At 35.9% G+C, this 18,614-nt stretch overlaps 1 protein-coding gene across 1 annotated transcript in view; it reads left to right on the plus strand.

Annotated features, from left to right (window-relative positions):
• LOC113232505 (dopamine receptor 1-like) overlaps positions 1-17,262 on the plus strand; it is a 59,423-nt gene extending 42,161 nt beyond the window's left edge. Inside the window, exons 5-7 of the mRNA XM_026467256.1 lie at positions 5,975-6,220; positions 14,084-14,331; positions 16,728-17,262. Coding sequence (XP_026323041.1) covers positions 5,975-6,220; positions 14,084-14,331; positions 16,728-17,035 — 802 coding nt within the window. The 3' untranslated portion in view covers positions 17,036-17,262. The remainder of the gene's footprint in view (positions 1-5,974; positions 6,221-14,083; positions 14,332-16,727) is intronic.
• Positions 17,263-18,614: the final 1,352 nt, after the last annotated feature.

An 18,614-nucleotide genomic window follows, 5' to 3' on the forward strand; every position in this document is an offset into this window, starting at 1 on the left:
TTATTATTCAATCACATGTTTAAATTTACACAAAAATGTTTTGTCGACCAACATTAAACATCTGTGGAGTAAATTCGTGTTCAATAACACAATCTTTTGTACAGACTACAAATCATGCAATAATTGTTAAATCGGGCAGTATAAAACATTTTTATCTGTCTAAGGAGTCGATTTGGCTGCAATAACACAATATTTTGTAAACAATACAAATCATGTAGTAAATGTTAAGTCAATGAATATTTAAACATTTTTATCTATAAGCACAGTTGATAATAGAGTCGTTTTAGACTAATGATTTGACCTACCGCCTCTAAACCAGAGACCGTGTGTTGAATCCGGGCTCGGAATAACTATACGCGCAAAATTCACCATGAAGTTTTCGGTGAACGATGAAACGTGATGAAACCAGCACCCGTACCCAGCAGCGGGACGTATAAATGGGTTGACGGCGATAGTGGATTTGGCTTCAATAATATAATATTTTGTACACAATACAAATAATGAAGTCAATGTCGTGTTGACTATTATAAAGATTTATGTTTCTCAATGGAGTGGATTTCACTTGAATAACATAATCTTTTTCACACGATACAGAGATTTTTTCATTATTATTCTTTTTTGGGCGCTTCGTAATTTCCCTCATAAATTACGCATGACATGCAAATTTGACAAAGAAAAACGTTTCCCTGGTACGGTAGAGCGATATTATCGCCATTCGTCATTCGTTTTTTTTTTGGGACCGCATTTAACCTACGTGAAAGATGTCACCACAAATGTACCAGATTTTCATCAGATATTTTCCTTTTCCTTCTGCCTCGACTGTACCATGTGTTTTATAAATTTATGATAATAAAAACATCACAAAACGTTTTTGAAATACTTAAATTTTTTTATGATATCAAGTGACGGCGCGAAAAGTCGTGCGCCTGATAGTAAGCTACGCGCCTGCCCGTAACAGTTGCAGTGCCACTCAGAGCTTTAAATCGTAAAGATCTGAGGAGCACTGCCACTGCGGTCGTCATCGTGAGACTCAAGTTGACAAGTCCCATGTGCCTGTAATTTCACCAGCACCCTTACTCTCCAAAACCGGAACGTAGTAATGCTCACATTACTGCTTGGCTCAGATTAACATAATATGTATAATCTAAATTAAGATTAATATTCATCTACTTAAATAATAAAGATTAATATCTTAATATAAAATGCCATTCCCTACAGAACCGGTAACACTAGTTGTGTCACTTAATAAGTACGCTTCATTTTGATATAGTATATAAGTTTGATATGATTAATTAATTAACGTTATTTTAAGGGAGATGTTATAAAGACATACTGTATTGGTGATACGGTGATATAGGAAATTCACACGATTATGATATTAAAAAACGCAAACTTTCGGCCACAACATATAAGATGCACAACATTTTCTCAAAATTTTGAGAAATTACATTCATTTGCCAGGTTTTATTGGAATCGATTAACGTAAAGTGGGTGAAATCCAATTAACTCCATTCATCCTCTGATTTGCCACCCTTAAAGGTAGAAAATTTTCTTCCAATTTGTAGGGGACCACTACGGAGGTATCCCTTTTTTAACCGACTTAAAAAAGGAGGAGGTTCTCGATTGGACTGTACTTTTTTGTATGTATGTTACTAGATAACGGCATTTGCTATGCATGCTCTTTTTCATACTTGAGATTGAGCTCGGAGCATCGCGACGCATTTCTCTCTGCGTCTTAGAGCATTGCAGACCTTTTTGTATTTGTGAATCGATTTTGATGATTCTTTTTTTGTTGGAAACGGTAAATTAGACGAAAATATTCCACTTCTAAGGGTGGCAAACAAGGGGATGAGTGACTTTTGAGGTCGGTTTTTTCAGCACTCTGTACTGAAATTATCAACAAAAAAGTAATCATCGAAATCGGTTCAGAAATGACAGAGTAATTGCATAACATACACAAAAAATACAGTAAAATTGAAAACCAGTCCCTTCTTTTGAGTCGGTTAAAAATACAGTCACTTAATGACTACATTTCATTTTGATGTAGTATGTAAGTTTGATATGATTAATTAATTTACGTTATTTTAAGGGAGATGTTATAAAGAAGTATGTATTGGTGATATGGTGATATTGGAAACTTACACGATTATAATATTAAAAAACGCATACTTTCGGCCACAACATATAAGATTTACAACATTTTCTCAAAATACTTCCCTGGACGAGCCTTTCATATGGAGCTCTACTGCTACTAGAAAATTTAATTTATGTCCGTGAATTTTCGATACCTTTATTTTATTTTACGTATATTTTATTTTGACGCTTACGCGGTGACTGTGTAATGAAAAATTTCTTACAATACTTATTTTTCTCGTTACATTCATCTTGATCAAAGCCAGAATCCGCCATCTTCTTAATAGAAAGTAATGAGCAACATTGAATGCCAGAAGCGTCAGCATTCTACGGTACGCCAGGGAATTATGTGAAGCATTGAATGCGTTCAATGGTTCAGATTATTCTCTCGAGTTGATTGGAACGACGAACTATGAAGATTATAGGATTCTTCTGAGTAATGTTGTGCAAGCTAATCTTCACAGGAGAGCATCAGATGGTAGATTATTATGATATTATATTAGACCATAATACGGTCATAAGAATTTATTACAATTTAGTAGTAGCAGTACCTATTTCTGTCGCCAGGGAGTACTTTGAGATTACTGCGTTCCGATTTTGAAGGGTAAGGGTGCTGGTAAAATTACAAGCACATGGGACTTCATTAGGTTGCACATTAGGGCTTTCATCCTGAGAATCTCGGTCCATAATTTCTCAAATCGCAACATTTGTAAATAGACAACTTCCGTGAGAATCAGGCTTGTTAATTAAACTAACGTATTTAAGTCTAATTCCTGCACGACACCCTTCGAACTAGCCCGTCCGTAATCATGAGATTCCGTGGCGTTGACTCGACGGAAACTGTTTCCGTGTTCTTGTTTTAAACCGAGCAAAAAATTCGTCTTAAATACGTGAATTATCCGTTATTTTAATTTAAGTCTATGAAAGCAAATTGATGTTTAATTACATCATTCATATCAAAACTTCCTACTTTATTTGAGATAATCATATGTTTCACTTCATTTTTTAAAGGTGCGGTGAAGCAAAAACTAAAAGAACGTTTCTCAAAATGCATAAAAATGACATATAAACTATAAATTGGCAATCGGTACTGTCTGAATTTTGACAATTTTACAGGTGAAGAAAAAAATTGTTTACGTCATTTATATAGTGTGTTGTTTGGCATTCTCGCTATATTTAAGAAATTAATAATTTAAAAAATATTCTGTTCTATTCTGGTTAATTGTATTTAGTAAAGTTTTGCAAAATTGTCTCAACTCATATGCACCACGCAAGGACAGTGGCCCCGCCACCCGCTTTACTGAGCGATACTTAATCTTTCTCGATCGCTTATTTAACTATCTTTTTAATTATGGTCATGTACTAGTATTGTTATAATTTATTATTTTAGAAAAAATGACTGAATAAACTTCTTTTGTAACTTACATTTGGTACTTACCAACTTTATGTTACATGAAAATATTGATAAAAGTACCACGCTCTATTAAAAAAATATTGCTAAAAGTACACAGCTGGTGGCTGGCTCCGTACCGGAGCCACCATCAGCTATGCAAAGATTCACACGTGAGTTTCGTTTCAATATTAGATTCCACAGCTTTAAAGCAGAAACTTCGACACTCGTATCCTCCGCGTAAACTAAACGTTTCACATCATACCATAAGAATACACACGCACTTGTACTTGATGGATTACCATGCAGGTAGCGGTTCTTTTTTGCACTACTAACTCTTGTTTACATACCAAATCACGTGGCATTTCGTGACAGCTAGAATAGAATGCATGTGGGATGTCAGCGTGACGTAGACGCAGTACGGGAAGTAAGGTCAGCACCCCACCACCAAATAGATTTAAAACGCGTTTCTTTCTGCGCATTTAAGGTCATTGTTCAAAATGTTTGCAAGTGTCGTGTAAGTCAATGACCTTTGGATCAAATTTGTTTATGAGTTCTGGACAAGTCTCGAAAACCTATAGCCACTATCTAACAAAGGTAGTCATGCCGACCCATCTAATTATCGACCTATCGCAATTACCTCCATACTCTCTATGACTATGGAGCGCGTATTGAACAGCCGTCTCCTTGGATACCTCGAAGATAACGATCTCCTCAGTGATCGACAGTATGGATTTCGCCGTGGTCGATCTACTGGGGATCTTCTTGCGTATGCCACACATTTATGGGGCGAGGCTATCGAGAAACGCGGTGAATCGCTTGCCGTGCCTCTCGACGTATCACAGACCTTTGATATGATAGCCTGTTTGGCATGATAGCCTGTTAAACAAGCTTCCAGCTTACGGAATTCCTGTTGGCTTTTGCACATGGATAGGCGATTTTCTGAAGGACAGATCAATCCGTGGAGTTGTAGATGGTTACTCGTCTGCTCCTCATAGTATAAATATCTCAGTGTAGCTCAGGGATCTGTCTTCTCCGCCACTCTATTCTTGCTGCATATCAACGACCTGCTGCTGATGTCCGGTATCTTTGGGTATGCAGAAGACAGCACAGTAGTAGAGAGTTATGTGCCAGACGCTCGAACAACAGCGAAAAGATTCGATGTAAACGAGAGGCGATGGTCACCCGGTTGAAACAGAGCCTGAAAGCGGCTTCCGACTGGGGAGATACAAACAGGGTCCGGTTTAATGCGGCTAAAACACAGGCGTGTCTTTTTACATCAAAACGGAGTCCCCTACACCTTACTCCGACTTTCCGAGATGCACCTTGTACTACTTGGTCTGGACTTATCATCCAACCTCAACTTTGGGCGATACATCGAGTGCTTGGCAAAAACTGCAGAAAACAAGGCATACTTAGACAACAATACTTAGACACACACATAGACAACTACAAATTACACCCACAAGCACACGAGTGAAATCAACGTAGGCCATCGTACGTAGCCAACTCGGGACCTCTGCGTGGCAGTTCATCATGGTAACCGTTCGGCCACGGAGGCAGTTGAGTTGAGGCATGGGTGTGAATATGATTAAAATAGCCGATAACTAACGGAAAAAATTAAAAAGAAAATAATTACTTGAAGTAAACTAAATCCTTGAATAAAAAAGGATAGGAAAAATATTCACTATTAAATTTCACTTTAATTTTCTATAGGCGCAAATGTCTACACGCGATGGTTTCCCAGTTTGTGTACCACAAAAAAAACGAATAATAAGAAAGTTTAAATCATAATATATGACGCTATATTATCATATTTTGTATTACATTATATAATATTTGATTATGATTAATTTTAATATTTATTACTTTTCGGGTCGTAGTACGTACATTTAATTAACCACCTGTCCAATAGTTATCCTTTTTACTTTCTCTTACTCAAAGGTCAAATCGCTGCTAAATAATAAAAAAAAAGAAAACCAAGCCGTCTGTTAAATTACCCACATAGTATAATAAGAGAAGTATGGTAACGTCATAGAAACAGCAATGCGGCTTGTATGTGTGCACGCCCGTCGTCTCCGCCGCGTGGCGTGTACGGACGCACACATTTGTGTAATAATGACATGCGCGTGGAGCGACCAGCGCTATGCATCTCGAGGTTATGCGAATATATGCGTCCGTATATACACGGAACCGGTGCGGCGGGCGCGCATACGTACAGTGAAGAGCACGTCAAGCTTGACACTGTATTTTGGACCGTTCTTATCGCAAGCAGCATAGAGTTGGATTTAAATCTTAAGTGTCAAGCTTGACGTGCTCTTGACCCTGTACAAGCCTCACTGGCACGTTTGTTTGGAGTTATCATGCATTTGATCACAATTTCATCAGTTGGACGATAAAACATGTGTACAATAAAGAGTTTGTGGAACTCAACAACTTTTTCTTTTCCAGGTATGGCCGCTGGGTAACAAGACGCGTGGCAATCTTTACTATTGCATTGATCTGGCTTCTAGCCGCACTCATCAGCTTCTTGCCCATATCCCTCGGTCTTCACCGTCCTCATGAGGAGACTGCAGCTACACAGAAACCACCACGCCACTTTACGTGTGCATTGGAGCTGACCCCAACATATGCTGTCGTGTCGAGCTGTATATCTTTTTACTTGCCTTGCATTGTCATGATCAGCATTTATTGCAGGTGAGTTTTACAATTACTAAGTTTTGCATTAATATTAATCCCATTTACATTTGGAACAATTTTGCGTCTTACGTGGATGTCATAGGGGATTGTCTTTTATATTTACAAACCCGCGTCTCCAAGGTCGCAATTATGCCAAATGCTTTTTGAGCGGCTGGTATTGAACAAAGAAATTTTGAAGAAAGTAACCACTTTTCAGGATAGACATTTAAAGATTCTATGCACTGAATTAGCTGATAACTTTTTATACTTAAACAGGAGAGTTATAAAATTTCACATGTGCGTATAATATATGATACATAGATAAACGCAATTCTGACGTGTTATGACAATGTGATTTTTTTATGTCAAGAGTATGAAAAGTCATTGAAAGATGTTGTGTGGTGTAGTCTTTTAATCTTTAAAAGACTTCAGAGAATATAAATGTTTCAAATTTGAATTCAGTGAATTAGAATTTTCCAAATTAATTACCGACCATATCTTAACCATTTGAGAAAGTTTACATTTTAAATAGGCTCTTATGCTAGACTACCGAGATCGTCACAATAACAACAAAGCTCAACGATCACGAACTAATTCAGAAGAAGGAAAAAGGAACTAGTTTATCCAAATCAACACAGATCATTGCACTGTACGAACCACTTGGCAAAGGAAACATCCACATTGTTAATTTTCCCTTGCCACACTTGAGCGCAGCACTGTAACGCACTCCATTTAGTAGTTCGTCTGTCGTCCCAAAGACTACTACATCCGGACTCTGCTCTCAAGGGCCTCTAATCTCGAGAATGGTCGATATTTCCGCAACACTGATCTGTTACCTACACTTTGATACATCGCTAACTATTTGGCGTCTACACCGTTTGCAAGTACTATTATTTTGTAGCGTTTTATTTAGTTCGTTTTGTTTCGATGTAATAACTGGAGTAGCCCAACAGCTAATAATATTTCACGGTTAGACACAGATATCTCCGTTTTTGGAAAGAATTGTTCAGAATATAATAAAACAAGTAAGGCAACTCTCCGCCTGTTTGGCGCGTCAATGCCTACACTTTGCTCGGAACGTAGGGTTGTCACATTATTATTTTAGATGTACCTAGAGGTTGTAAACATAATTTAGAAAATAAAGTGTTCATCATAGTATTTTATGCTATTTTAAAATAACATTTGTTAAATGCAGTACTTCTCTATTGCTATTGTTATACCAGTATCGCAGATTAGTATCTGGATTATGGGAGTATTATTTTTATGATACCAAGTGACGAGACGAACAAGTTGTGTGCCTGGTAATAAGCGACACGCCTGTGGATAACAGTTGCAGTGCCACTCAGAGTTTTAAATCACAAAGATTTGAGGCACACTGCCACCTGAGACATAAGTTGACAAGTCACATGTGCCTGTAATTTCACCAGCACCCTCACCCTTCAAAACTGAAATGCAGTAATGTTTACATTACTGTTTGGCGGCAGGAATAGATAAGACAGTTCTTCCCTGGATGAACTCTTTCACAAAGGCTCTACTACTCTACGGGAGCTCTACTGTTCTACTCTGTGATAATGAAATAGAAATGAAATGAAATGCTGAACAATAATGAATTTGAGACACTTTCGTCAGAGAACAAATAAGTAATGAGAACAGACACTCTCCGCCCCTCCCTAGCTTTAGATACCGCACCACGCCCCGCACATTGACGGTCACATTGACTGAACGAGTACAAGGCTGTCGGCAAGCCGATTTCGCGCTAAGACGGCTTTGATGTTTGAATATAGTTTTCATTTATTCATTACAAAATTTGTACGTTAATATATAACATCATTTTACGTTACTATTTATAACGGTCGTGAATTGTGCTATGTACGGCTGTTTATAATCATCTAAACGGGATAAAGCGAGGATTTTCTTTCGTTTTTTGAAAGATGAAACGAAGTAAGTAAAAAAACTTATGTCTGAGACTCATTCAGTTATTGTTTTCTTTAGTGCAGAGTAATATATAATACATATTTATTATATCAATATAATAAAACGCCATAACTTCGTGAGTTCGACAAGGGTTCTAGAATTTTCAATTTGTGTTGCCTATAAATATTACGTAGTGAATATACCTAATTATTAACTAGGTAATGATAAAGTTGGACACACAATTTCAAATACTTTGATTACCTTATTTAAAGGTACCTGTCCAAAATATAACAATTTAAGTGCTTTTAAATTATTTTTAAATAAATCTTCAATGTTATTCTAGTTAGTGAATTAATAAAAAATATAATATTATATCGATATAAATGCGTAATGAACATGTGTGATTATTAGGATTCTATAATAGAATTATAGACAACAGATTCGCGTTAGAATTTCGCTATGTTGCCGCTCTGATCACGTAACCCTGTAACCCTGTAGGTAACCCTGCCACTTTACGCACTCATTCACGCGTGTGCAGATAGCGCCTTGCTGTATGTAGTAGTAGTAGATAAATAAGTTTCGACAGTTGTATGGAGTGTCAGCGGTGTTCTTTCGTCCAAACAACTATAAACACATCAATAAACATGTCTACTATTCTATACCATTTTTTAAACACCGAGCGAATGCTTCCAATCTAGTATGAAAGGGTGGCGAACCCACGGTATGCAACGCGAGTGCTCTGCAAGTTTGTGCGAATGTGTGCGTCCGTACACAGCGCGTGGCGGGCCTGCACACATACAAGCCGTACTGCTACATTTGTCTACCATACATGCCTTATTATACTATATCTAAGAGGTCTAATACTAAACTTACTATCGTTCATAAAGAACTGTATATATCACTCAAATTTATCACATGTCTATTTTCTTTGGCGTCTACAAGACAATAATGGATTGATACAACAACCAAAGCTAAAGCTGAACTAAAGTTTCCCACACGTGCTTCATCTCCATACTGAACATTGAAATTCAAACAATACGGTTCGTTATACCCCACATCGCGGTGAAAATCCTTGAAATTTAATTAGTTGAAGTTGTTACAAAACACCCTCGAGTTAAGAGCTCTTGACAAATCAACTTAAGAGACAATTACTGTTGTCATACGCAAGCGGCTTTCAGATCGCTGATTAATGTCGGTTTGGCATTTTGGCAATTGCTCCGTAGAGATAGGTAGATTTTATAATGAGTTCTTAGGTTCTCGTGTTTGCAGCACACTGGAAATGAAACTATTTTTTCGAACCTAAATTTGTTTTAATTGGAGTTGAAATTGATATATTATTTCTTTTCATTGTTTGGCTATTATTGTCCCACTTCAGAGCAAAAGCTACTTACTCCCTTCCCTTTTTCCGCTCATCGCGAATTAACGCGCTACCGGCCAAGATTTCGTATACGAGTCCAACTCGTCACGCCATCTTCCACAAAGCTATACATATAATAATGTGCATGTTTTTGTAATAGTCAGTCTTTAATACAAGGTTGTCGTACATAGTTTATTTCTTTTTGAGGACCCTTTCTTGGCAATTAACTAAGACAGCCTACGGAAGAAAAAAAACAATGGAAGTGCCTTAAGCCTCGAGCACTCCAGAACCGATGTCGCCAAAATTCACACTTTCTGAATTAGAAACACTACAAATCTTTATATTGATTGGTCGTAGTTTTAAAATTAAAAAGAAATAACAAATTCTGGATTGTTAATATAATTTAAACTTTACCCTGTTGTCATATCGTTGAAAGTTCAATGCCATCAATACCTATTATTGCAAGTTATGACGTTTTGATGTAATATTGAAATTTCAATCAGTGTGCTGCCATCTAGTGGTCAATTGCTGAACCTCGACGAATTGGAGTTATTAATTTAGTTTTCCAACAAGAAGCGACCCTATTGCAGGGGTATAAGCTTTACTTTCGTTTCTTGTAACAAAAAAAAATTATAAATATAAAAATAATTAAAAAGTAAATTAAGTAATTTCAAAATTTATTAAAATAAGGCTTTCCGATGATATTTTTGGTGCATTTTTGCAATTCCAAAACAACACAATAAGGCATTTTTCTAGGATTTTAGAGAATTTGCCCGAAAGAATGACACAACCATACCATACAAAGCGAAAATGGCCGACTGAGCTCAGATAGGTCTGTGGAAACCTATATAGTTGGCACGCGTCAGACACTAACTAACCATTTCTACTGTATTTAAAGTTCTATGGGGTAGCCACATATTAATTTTAATATTTGAATATACACTATTATTGAAATAAATGTATAAACAAATTAAAGGAGTGTATTGTCAATGTCATAATGATAATGTGTCTCGTATAGCTGCCAATGACAATTAATTGTGTTAAACTCGTAATTTGCAATCGAGGACCACCTACTGGGGGTCTTCTTGTGTATGCCTGGCACATATGGACCGAAGCTATAGAAAAGCAAGGCGAAGCACTTGCAGCGTCTTTGGACATTTCTAAAGCCTTTGACAGGGTCTGGCACGCAAGCCTTTTAAGCAAGCTTCCATGTTATGGACTTCCCACTGACCTTTGTAATTGGATCTCGGATTTCTTGAGTGAACGTTCCATTCGAGTGGTCTTAGAAGGCTACTCTTCTGAACATATGGCGACAGATGCCAAAGAGGGTTCCGTACTGTCTGCAACTGTCTTTCTGCTGCATATCAATGATATGTTAATTCCAGGTACCTTTGCGTATGCCGATGACAGTACGGTCAGTGGAGAGGAAATCCAGTCTTGTTGAGAGTCCATGGTTAGCCGTTTAGATTTGACGCTCAAGGCAGTCTCCGATTGGGGCGATGCCAATCTTGTCAAATTTTTATATTTTTTATATTATATTTACAGTGTTTTGATTTAACAGCGCTCATATTATTTCTCCAAGCCTAATCTATACCCTGGTATTTCAACTTTGGAGGTATTAGTGTTTTTGAATTAGATATTAAAAAGTAAAATACACAGTAAGTTTTAAAATATACAAAATATTTTGACATAACACGGTATGCAACATTACAGTCTTTTGGTTTGACAATTAGATTTGGTTTGATAATTAGAGTTAGCGAAAACTCCCAGATCGCGCAAATGTCTCAGGAGCAGGGATTTACTAACATTTGTCGCGGCTCAAATTTTGATCAATAAAAACGACAGTATATCGTGTCAAACCAAAACGCTGCAAGGTTCAACACTGTGTTTTGTAATTTCATAACAACAAAAATATTTCGACTGTTAACGAGGAATAAAAATTTATTCCCTTTCATAGAAACAACTTACTTTCCAAAGTAAAATACTATGGCTAGATATATGGTTTGCTTTAATATCTAATGTGCAACGTAATTTAAATGTATCATTTTATGTCATTAAACGAAAAAACCGAAAGACCGAAAAATCCTTTACGCGGCTTTTTCTCAAAATGCTGTTTTTGATATTGTTTTGGTTTGAGACGGTAAAGCGGTGGCGAATGACTTCTTGAACGAATGTTAGAACAAATGCAGGTGAAATTTGATATTTACAAGGCTACCCACATTTTGACCGAACGTGATATAATGAATTATTGTTTAGAAATATCTAAACAATAAATTACGAAATTAATAAATTACGAACAGACCTTATTTTATCATTCAAGTTTTATCAACTCAACTAATTATACGAGTTAAGTCATAATTACTTAGTTATAGTCCCCAGATCTAGGAACCCCCATGCCAAGAACTTGTGCATTATATTTGCTCTCAGTATTTGCATTTCAAAACTGAGAAGTTCATATTACATTGTCGACAGTTACTTTGCTTTGTTTTTTATTACACAGTTATCACCACATGCGGGTTATTTATGACTTTATAATATTCTTCTCGCGTTTCAGAGCGATGTGTAGACATGCCGCATTTATGATTTTTTTTTAATACAAAATAAGTACGCTTTTAACCTCATCTCACTTGATCTACTTGTTATTATTGGTGATAAGTAGACGATCGGCTATCGGTATGGAGGTATCACGTAAAGTCGGAGTCACGTCAAAGGGACCTCCGTTTTGTAGAGAATAGACACATCTGCGTTTTGGTAGCATTAAATTTGACAAGAATTGACATCGCCCCAGTCGGAGACTGCCTTATGTGTCAAATTCAAACGAATAACCATGGACTCTCGACAAGACTGGATTTCTTCGCCACTGACCCTTGTATTAGTCAAGTACCTGTCCACAACTGTGCTTGATATGAATGAATTAATGATATTAAGCGACGACGGGACAAACTAGTCGTACGCCGTTACAGTGTTACTCAGAACTTTAAACCACAAAGATGAAGCCACCTGTGACACAGTGCCTGTAATTTCACCAACACCAAACTCTCTGCGAACTCTGTCAAACTGGAACGCAGTAATGTTCATATTACTGCTTGGCAGCAGAAATAGGTAAGGTTGCTATAATTTCCCTGGACGAACTCTTTCACAAAGAGCTCTACTGTGTATCTGGTGCGGTGGTTACTCACTTTCTGTAAGATGCAAATCAAATGCATGGAAGAAAGAAATTAAGGTCACTGTTTCATAATAATTGTCTATAGGTGCCTTGTATTTGAATATTAATGAAATTGTGAGTCTGAGGAGCATTGCCACTGTGCCCGTCACCCTGAGACATAAAAGAAGAAAAAACATTGAGTCGATACTACCTCAAATGGCTTTGGTTGATTCCGCATAACAGTGAGCGTTGAATCAATTACTTTAGAAAAAATATATAGTACATTTGAAGATATACACTGCAGTGATCAGTGTATATCTTATTATTATTATATATATATATATATTATGAGGTCGAAACACGAAGATGGAAAAAAATAACACAAACTTACCTCAAAATTTTATAAAAAATCGCTGTACACAATAGGTACTTATGCCAATGTTTTTTTTTTCAATATATATAACTGAACTAAATAGAATACACATACTACACGATATACGTTTTTCAAATGGCTTTAGTTTCGTTTGTAAAAAAAATAATTCTGAAATAATGGCAATGTCCCTGTCGCTCGGCCCAAGAAAAAATTAAGCATATTAGAACGCGAAAAATGTAAACAACTCTTAAACCTCGATAACTATCAGAACCGCTGTCGCTAAAACGAACACATGCAGAATTTTAAACTCTATGAAATCTTGATAATAATTGGTCGTAGTTTCTAATTTAATAAGAAGTAACAAATTCGGAACTGTTAATATAATTTAAACTATACCCTGTTGGCATATCGTTGAAAGTTGAATACCTGTTATTGCCAGTTGGGACGTGCTGCCATCTAGCGGTCAATAGTTGAACGACAACGAACAATTATCGACTACAAGTAGCGTGGAGGATTCAATACGCAGTAATGCTCATAATACTGCTTAACAATAGAAATAAGTCACGTGGCAAAACTTCCACAGTAATAGTGGTTTGTTTCATGTATTAAAAGAAACATGCCTTTTCCTTTAAAAAATGTCATGAAAATAATTTCCTCCAAAATGGTGATTTCATAATTTATTTTTATTTTGGATATTAATAATATGGTATTCAGTTTTAGAATCAGAAAATCCCTTATGACAATTCAGTATGTAAGTAGTATGTTTATACACACATCAAAAAAAGTTTGCGATCAGTTTGAAAACTTAACATATTTTTAATATGTGGAAATATTATTAAAAAATATGTAATAAATAGTTTTTTTGTTAAAAGTACAACATTAAATAAATAATTAAAATTAAAAACAAATAATAGTATCACTAAAGAGGTTTTTGAAATATTTTTAGAAATTAAAAAATATTTCAAGTTTTAAAAGTGATCGCAAACTTTTTTTGATGTGTGTATGTTGCAATTTCAGAGTACAAAAGCCATGTAATTATACTCCTAACCTAACATAATCTAAAAACATAAAATCTCATTCATTTGTCGCCAGGCTCTACTGCTATGCCCAGAAACACGTCAAGTCCATCCGAGCGGTAACCCGTACGGTCCAAATGCCAGATAACCGGACGAAATCCGTCCGAACAAAGGTGCACACACACGTGCAATCATCGCCGTACCACGTATCCGATCATAAGGCTGCCATCACAGTGGGCATCATCATGGGTGTTTTTCTCGTGTGCTGGGTGCCGTTCTTCTGTATTAACATCGTTGCTGCTTTCTGCAAGACTTGTATACCTGGTGAGTTGTAGCTATAACTTCTTTTTATTTAACTTTTTTAATGTTACTACAGTAATTGTTTGGAAAATTTTCCCCCAATTATGTATTTGATTTAGAACGGATGACGACATTTTTCAATTAATAATTAGAACATTTTTACAAAACAAATTGTAATTATTGTGAAATTACATCTATTCGCCAAGTTTTATTGTAATCTGTTGAACGAAAAGTGAGTGAAACCTAATAAATCGGATTTATGCCCTAATTGTACGCCTTTAGAAGTGGAACGCTTTTTTCAAATTTTATTGTGACCACTACTGATGTACTTCCTTTCCAACAAACAAAGAATCAACGATATCGTTCTCGAAAAATACTTTTCAGCTGACTCATTTCACACAGCACATTTCTGAATCTAAAGCTTACACAGGCATTTCAAAACATAAGTTAAAATATCGAGCTATAGTAATGTTTGATTGTTATGTTGATGACCCGCGTTAGCTGCTCAATAGAAAATGAATAAAATTTTGCCATCAAGAAAATTCCAGACGTTCTGAATTGAAGGAATTTTACGCATATTGCAGATATACCACGACATTCACATCTTTGTTTTGTGAGTAGTATGCATAGTTACCTATATTTAAAAATTATTTTTGGGTGTAACTATACCTAAATAGTTAAGAAAAAAATATACATAATGGTTGAAAGGAAATTTTCGATTTTTCTAAATTACGATTACATTTAAGAAAACGGCGAAGCTACATAAATACTGTCATAATAACTTGTTAATTAATATATTTTGTGAGTTATAATTTACGTACGTTCTAAGTATAATATAAAAGGTAGTGTTACACTCTCCCGTGAATTTTTATTAAACGCATCACTAACTAAACTTAATACAAATTTTTTAGTCGGACATTGAGCACTTTGTAGCCTTGTTTTTTTAACGCACACACTCATTACGCCACACTAGGGAAACCCTGTATCGCGGGCGGCATGGACACACATAGACAACCACAAATTACAACCAAATTTAGGAGAGAAAAAAATGTAGGCCATACAAATGTTTCTCCCGGTCCGGTATCGAGACGTCCAGGACTTCTGCGTGGCAGTCTAGCATGGTAACCGTTCGGTCACGGAGGCAGTTAATAATTATTAACTAAGTGACTTATTGAGTCGGTTATTACTTTCATCACATCAATCTCTATAATATAAATGTAGATATGTTATTACTTACCATAAAAAATAATTAGTCTACTGTTCGGTTGTCATTACAATTCTTTAATGTACAATTTAGAATATTTCATTCATTCAATAGCTACGAAACAAGTCTAAGTTGAAAATATATAGGAAATTCTCAAATAAATTAAATATATTTAATGAAAATTTATAAAGTTCAGCGTTCAGAAATTCTTAACAAAAATTATTGGCAGTTCCTAGAAATTCACAGCAAAAGTTTGAGAGTTCATCAATTTGAGAGTCAATTCAATGAATTAGTTAACTTGTAACTTAATTAGTAATTACGATTTTACAATATTTTAATATTGATTGACATGTTCAAAGCTATGAATAGAGGCAACTTGCGAGTCAAAATCAGAAATGAAATGAGTTTAAAAAGTATTGACACAAATTTCATAATATTATAATTGTAACCTTTTGTCGCTTTTTCATTTTATATCAATTTATATTTAATGTTTAGGTATTTTAAGTATTTTCTGTAAATATTTAGTTCAATATATTTTAAACGATTATTACTAATTACGGGTTTCTTACCACGGTATGAGTTTTTTTATATTTTCCCGCTATTTCGAAGCGCTTCAGGGGCGTATCGAAAACCGAAATATCGGGAAAATAAATAGAACTTATGATTTCTGTTTATTGGTAAGAAACCGTGGTAAGAAACTCTTAATCTGTGTAAGCGGCCTATTTGATTTGATATTTTCGAAATTTATTACGCAATAGCGATAAAAATGTAGACTGGTAATTATCTTCAAGGGAGTACCTCTGTAGTGGTCTCATACAAATTTGACGAAAATATTTCACTTCTAAGAGACACAAAAGTAAGATAAGAGATGCATCCGATTTATTGATGTTCACCCCCTTTCCGTTAACCAATTTCTATAAAACTTGGCAAATAATTCCACAAACATTCTTTATAAAAGTTATAGTGATTTTATTATTGGACGATACTTATATGTGTTAATGATGTAAAGCCTTTTTAGCTTCAATTAACTCTAAATTAATGCTGGTAAATAATTTTAATTGAAAGCGTCTGCCAAAATTTTGTGAAGGAACTTTTAGTATAAAGAGACATATTTACATTTTCAAAGATGACGTTGGATCTGACAGGTATTATAAGTTAATTTTAGGTTTCACAAGTATTCCAATAAACAATCTTAACTAACTTTATATTGTTACAGATCTAGCCTTCAAAATTCTCACTTGGCTCGGCTATTCCAACTCAGCATTTAACCCGATCATTTATTCAATCTTCAACACGGAATTCAGAGAAGCTTTCAAGAAAATTCTGACCTCAAAATACCCTCTCTGCTGTGGCTATCAGAGCGTCAGGGCACATACCCCAACACGGAATGACAACTTTGTCACTGATTATGGAACGAAGACTTTAGTTGTCCGAAGAAGTGGCTCCCTCGGTCTTTCTGGAGTTGACCCCACGCCAAGGTCATCAGCTGAATCTGTTAAACCTTTAAGGGAATATCATATATGACAGCAGGAGGAAGGGTGCAATAATGAGTTATTGGATAAAAGTGATGTCGTGTAAGTAGGTTGAAAAGCGATTTGTTGCAGACGAAATTGTCTTATAGGCAAGTGCCTGTAAGCATAAAATTATGTAGAGTTAATATTTATAAAACGTCTTAGTAATATGTAAGTTGTACAAGTCTCTGGTAGACGTATTAATATAAAGTTTCGCGTAAAGTTTTCATAAAGGTCAACTTATCCCGCAAACTGTTATGATACGCACGCACGCACCGCACTTTTAGCGGAGTTTTTAACGGAATATTCGCTGGAATACGTGATTGTTTCTTCTACTAAATGTTAATATCCTCATGTTTTTTACTTCCTCTCCAAGCAGTGTTCTGGTGCTCAAAAAAAATATTAGCAATGATACTAATAACACGTCGATACAACCTATCAAATAATAATAATAATCAAAATATATAGTAAAATTGAGGACATGCATTGATTAGTATACGGTGTGAAAACACGATTCCTAAAAAAATAGGAAAAAAAAACAAACTTACCTCGAAATTTTACAAGAAAAACAATGTATTCAATAGGGATTTTACATATAACAACGATTTTTTATATCAACTGAACTAAGTAGAACACGTATAGTATACAATATACATTTTTGAAATGGCTTTAGTTTCGTTTTTAATAAAATACATTCTGAAATAAACCCAGTGTCTCCACCGCTCGACCCAAGCAAAATGAACTATATTAGTACAAGAAAATTTTGAATTCCAGCTGAGGCAGTATCAATTCTTGAACTGAATTAAAAAATCCCCGACACAAAACAGTGCACTTTATAATATAAAAGTGGCGGGACTTACTCGCGTAGTATTTTAGTCGGAAGCGGTCCGACTAGTTTCGACCATAATCGATGGTTTTCTTCAGGGGTTGAGTGCAACGTTCGCGACCGCATCACGTCTAGCACTGCGCGCTGCGGCTCTGATACGTTGCGTCAGCGCGTCCTGGAATTCTTCTTCGCTACTGCTGTCCGTAGGATTGTTGTCGGGACAGCAGTAGCGAAGAAGAATTCGATCAAGAAGAATCAACCTCACGAGTTCCCCACTGCGGACTGCGTCATCGGCGCGCGCGCAGAGAGCCGCAGCGCGCAGTGCTAGACGTGACGCGGTCGCGAACGTTGCACTCGACCACTGAAGAAGAGTCGATTATGGTCGAAACTAGTCGGACCGCTTCCGATTAAAATACTACGCGAGTAAGTCCCGTCACTTTTATATTATAATGTGTGATAACCACGTTAGTTTTCATAATAAAACAGTGCACTCAAAAAATTCAATAAAGTCACCATCTGCAATTCGCCGACATCAAATTAATGAGCTCAAACACGTTAGTTCTACTGTCTATAATCTATAGCCGGTCGTGATTGTAGCATCAGATCAGGGTTACTATATTATTGTAATGCCATCGGATTTCCACTACCATTCCAATTTTCATGTAAAATAAATCTTGATTTTATTACTTAGATCCGCTTCTCTAAAAGGATAAGAGATGATCTTTAAGAGGGTACCGAGCTTCTGGAGCTAATTGATTTTAGGTAC

Source organism: Hyposmocoma kahamanoa, unplaced genomic scaffold (assembly GCF_003589595.1).
Source record: "Hyposmocoma kahamanoa isolate Upper Pololo Valley unplaced genomic scaffold, ASM358959v1 76, whole genome shotgun sequence".
Classification (NCBI taxonomy): Eukaryota; Metazoa; Arthropoda; class Insecta; order Lepidoptera; family Cosmopterigidae; genus Hyposmocoma; species Hyposmocoma kahamanoa.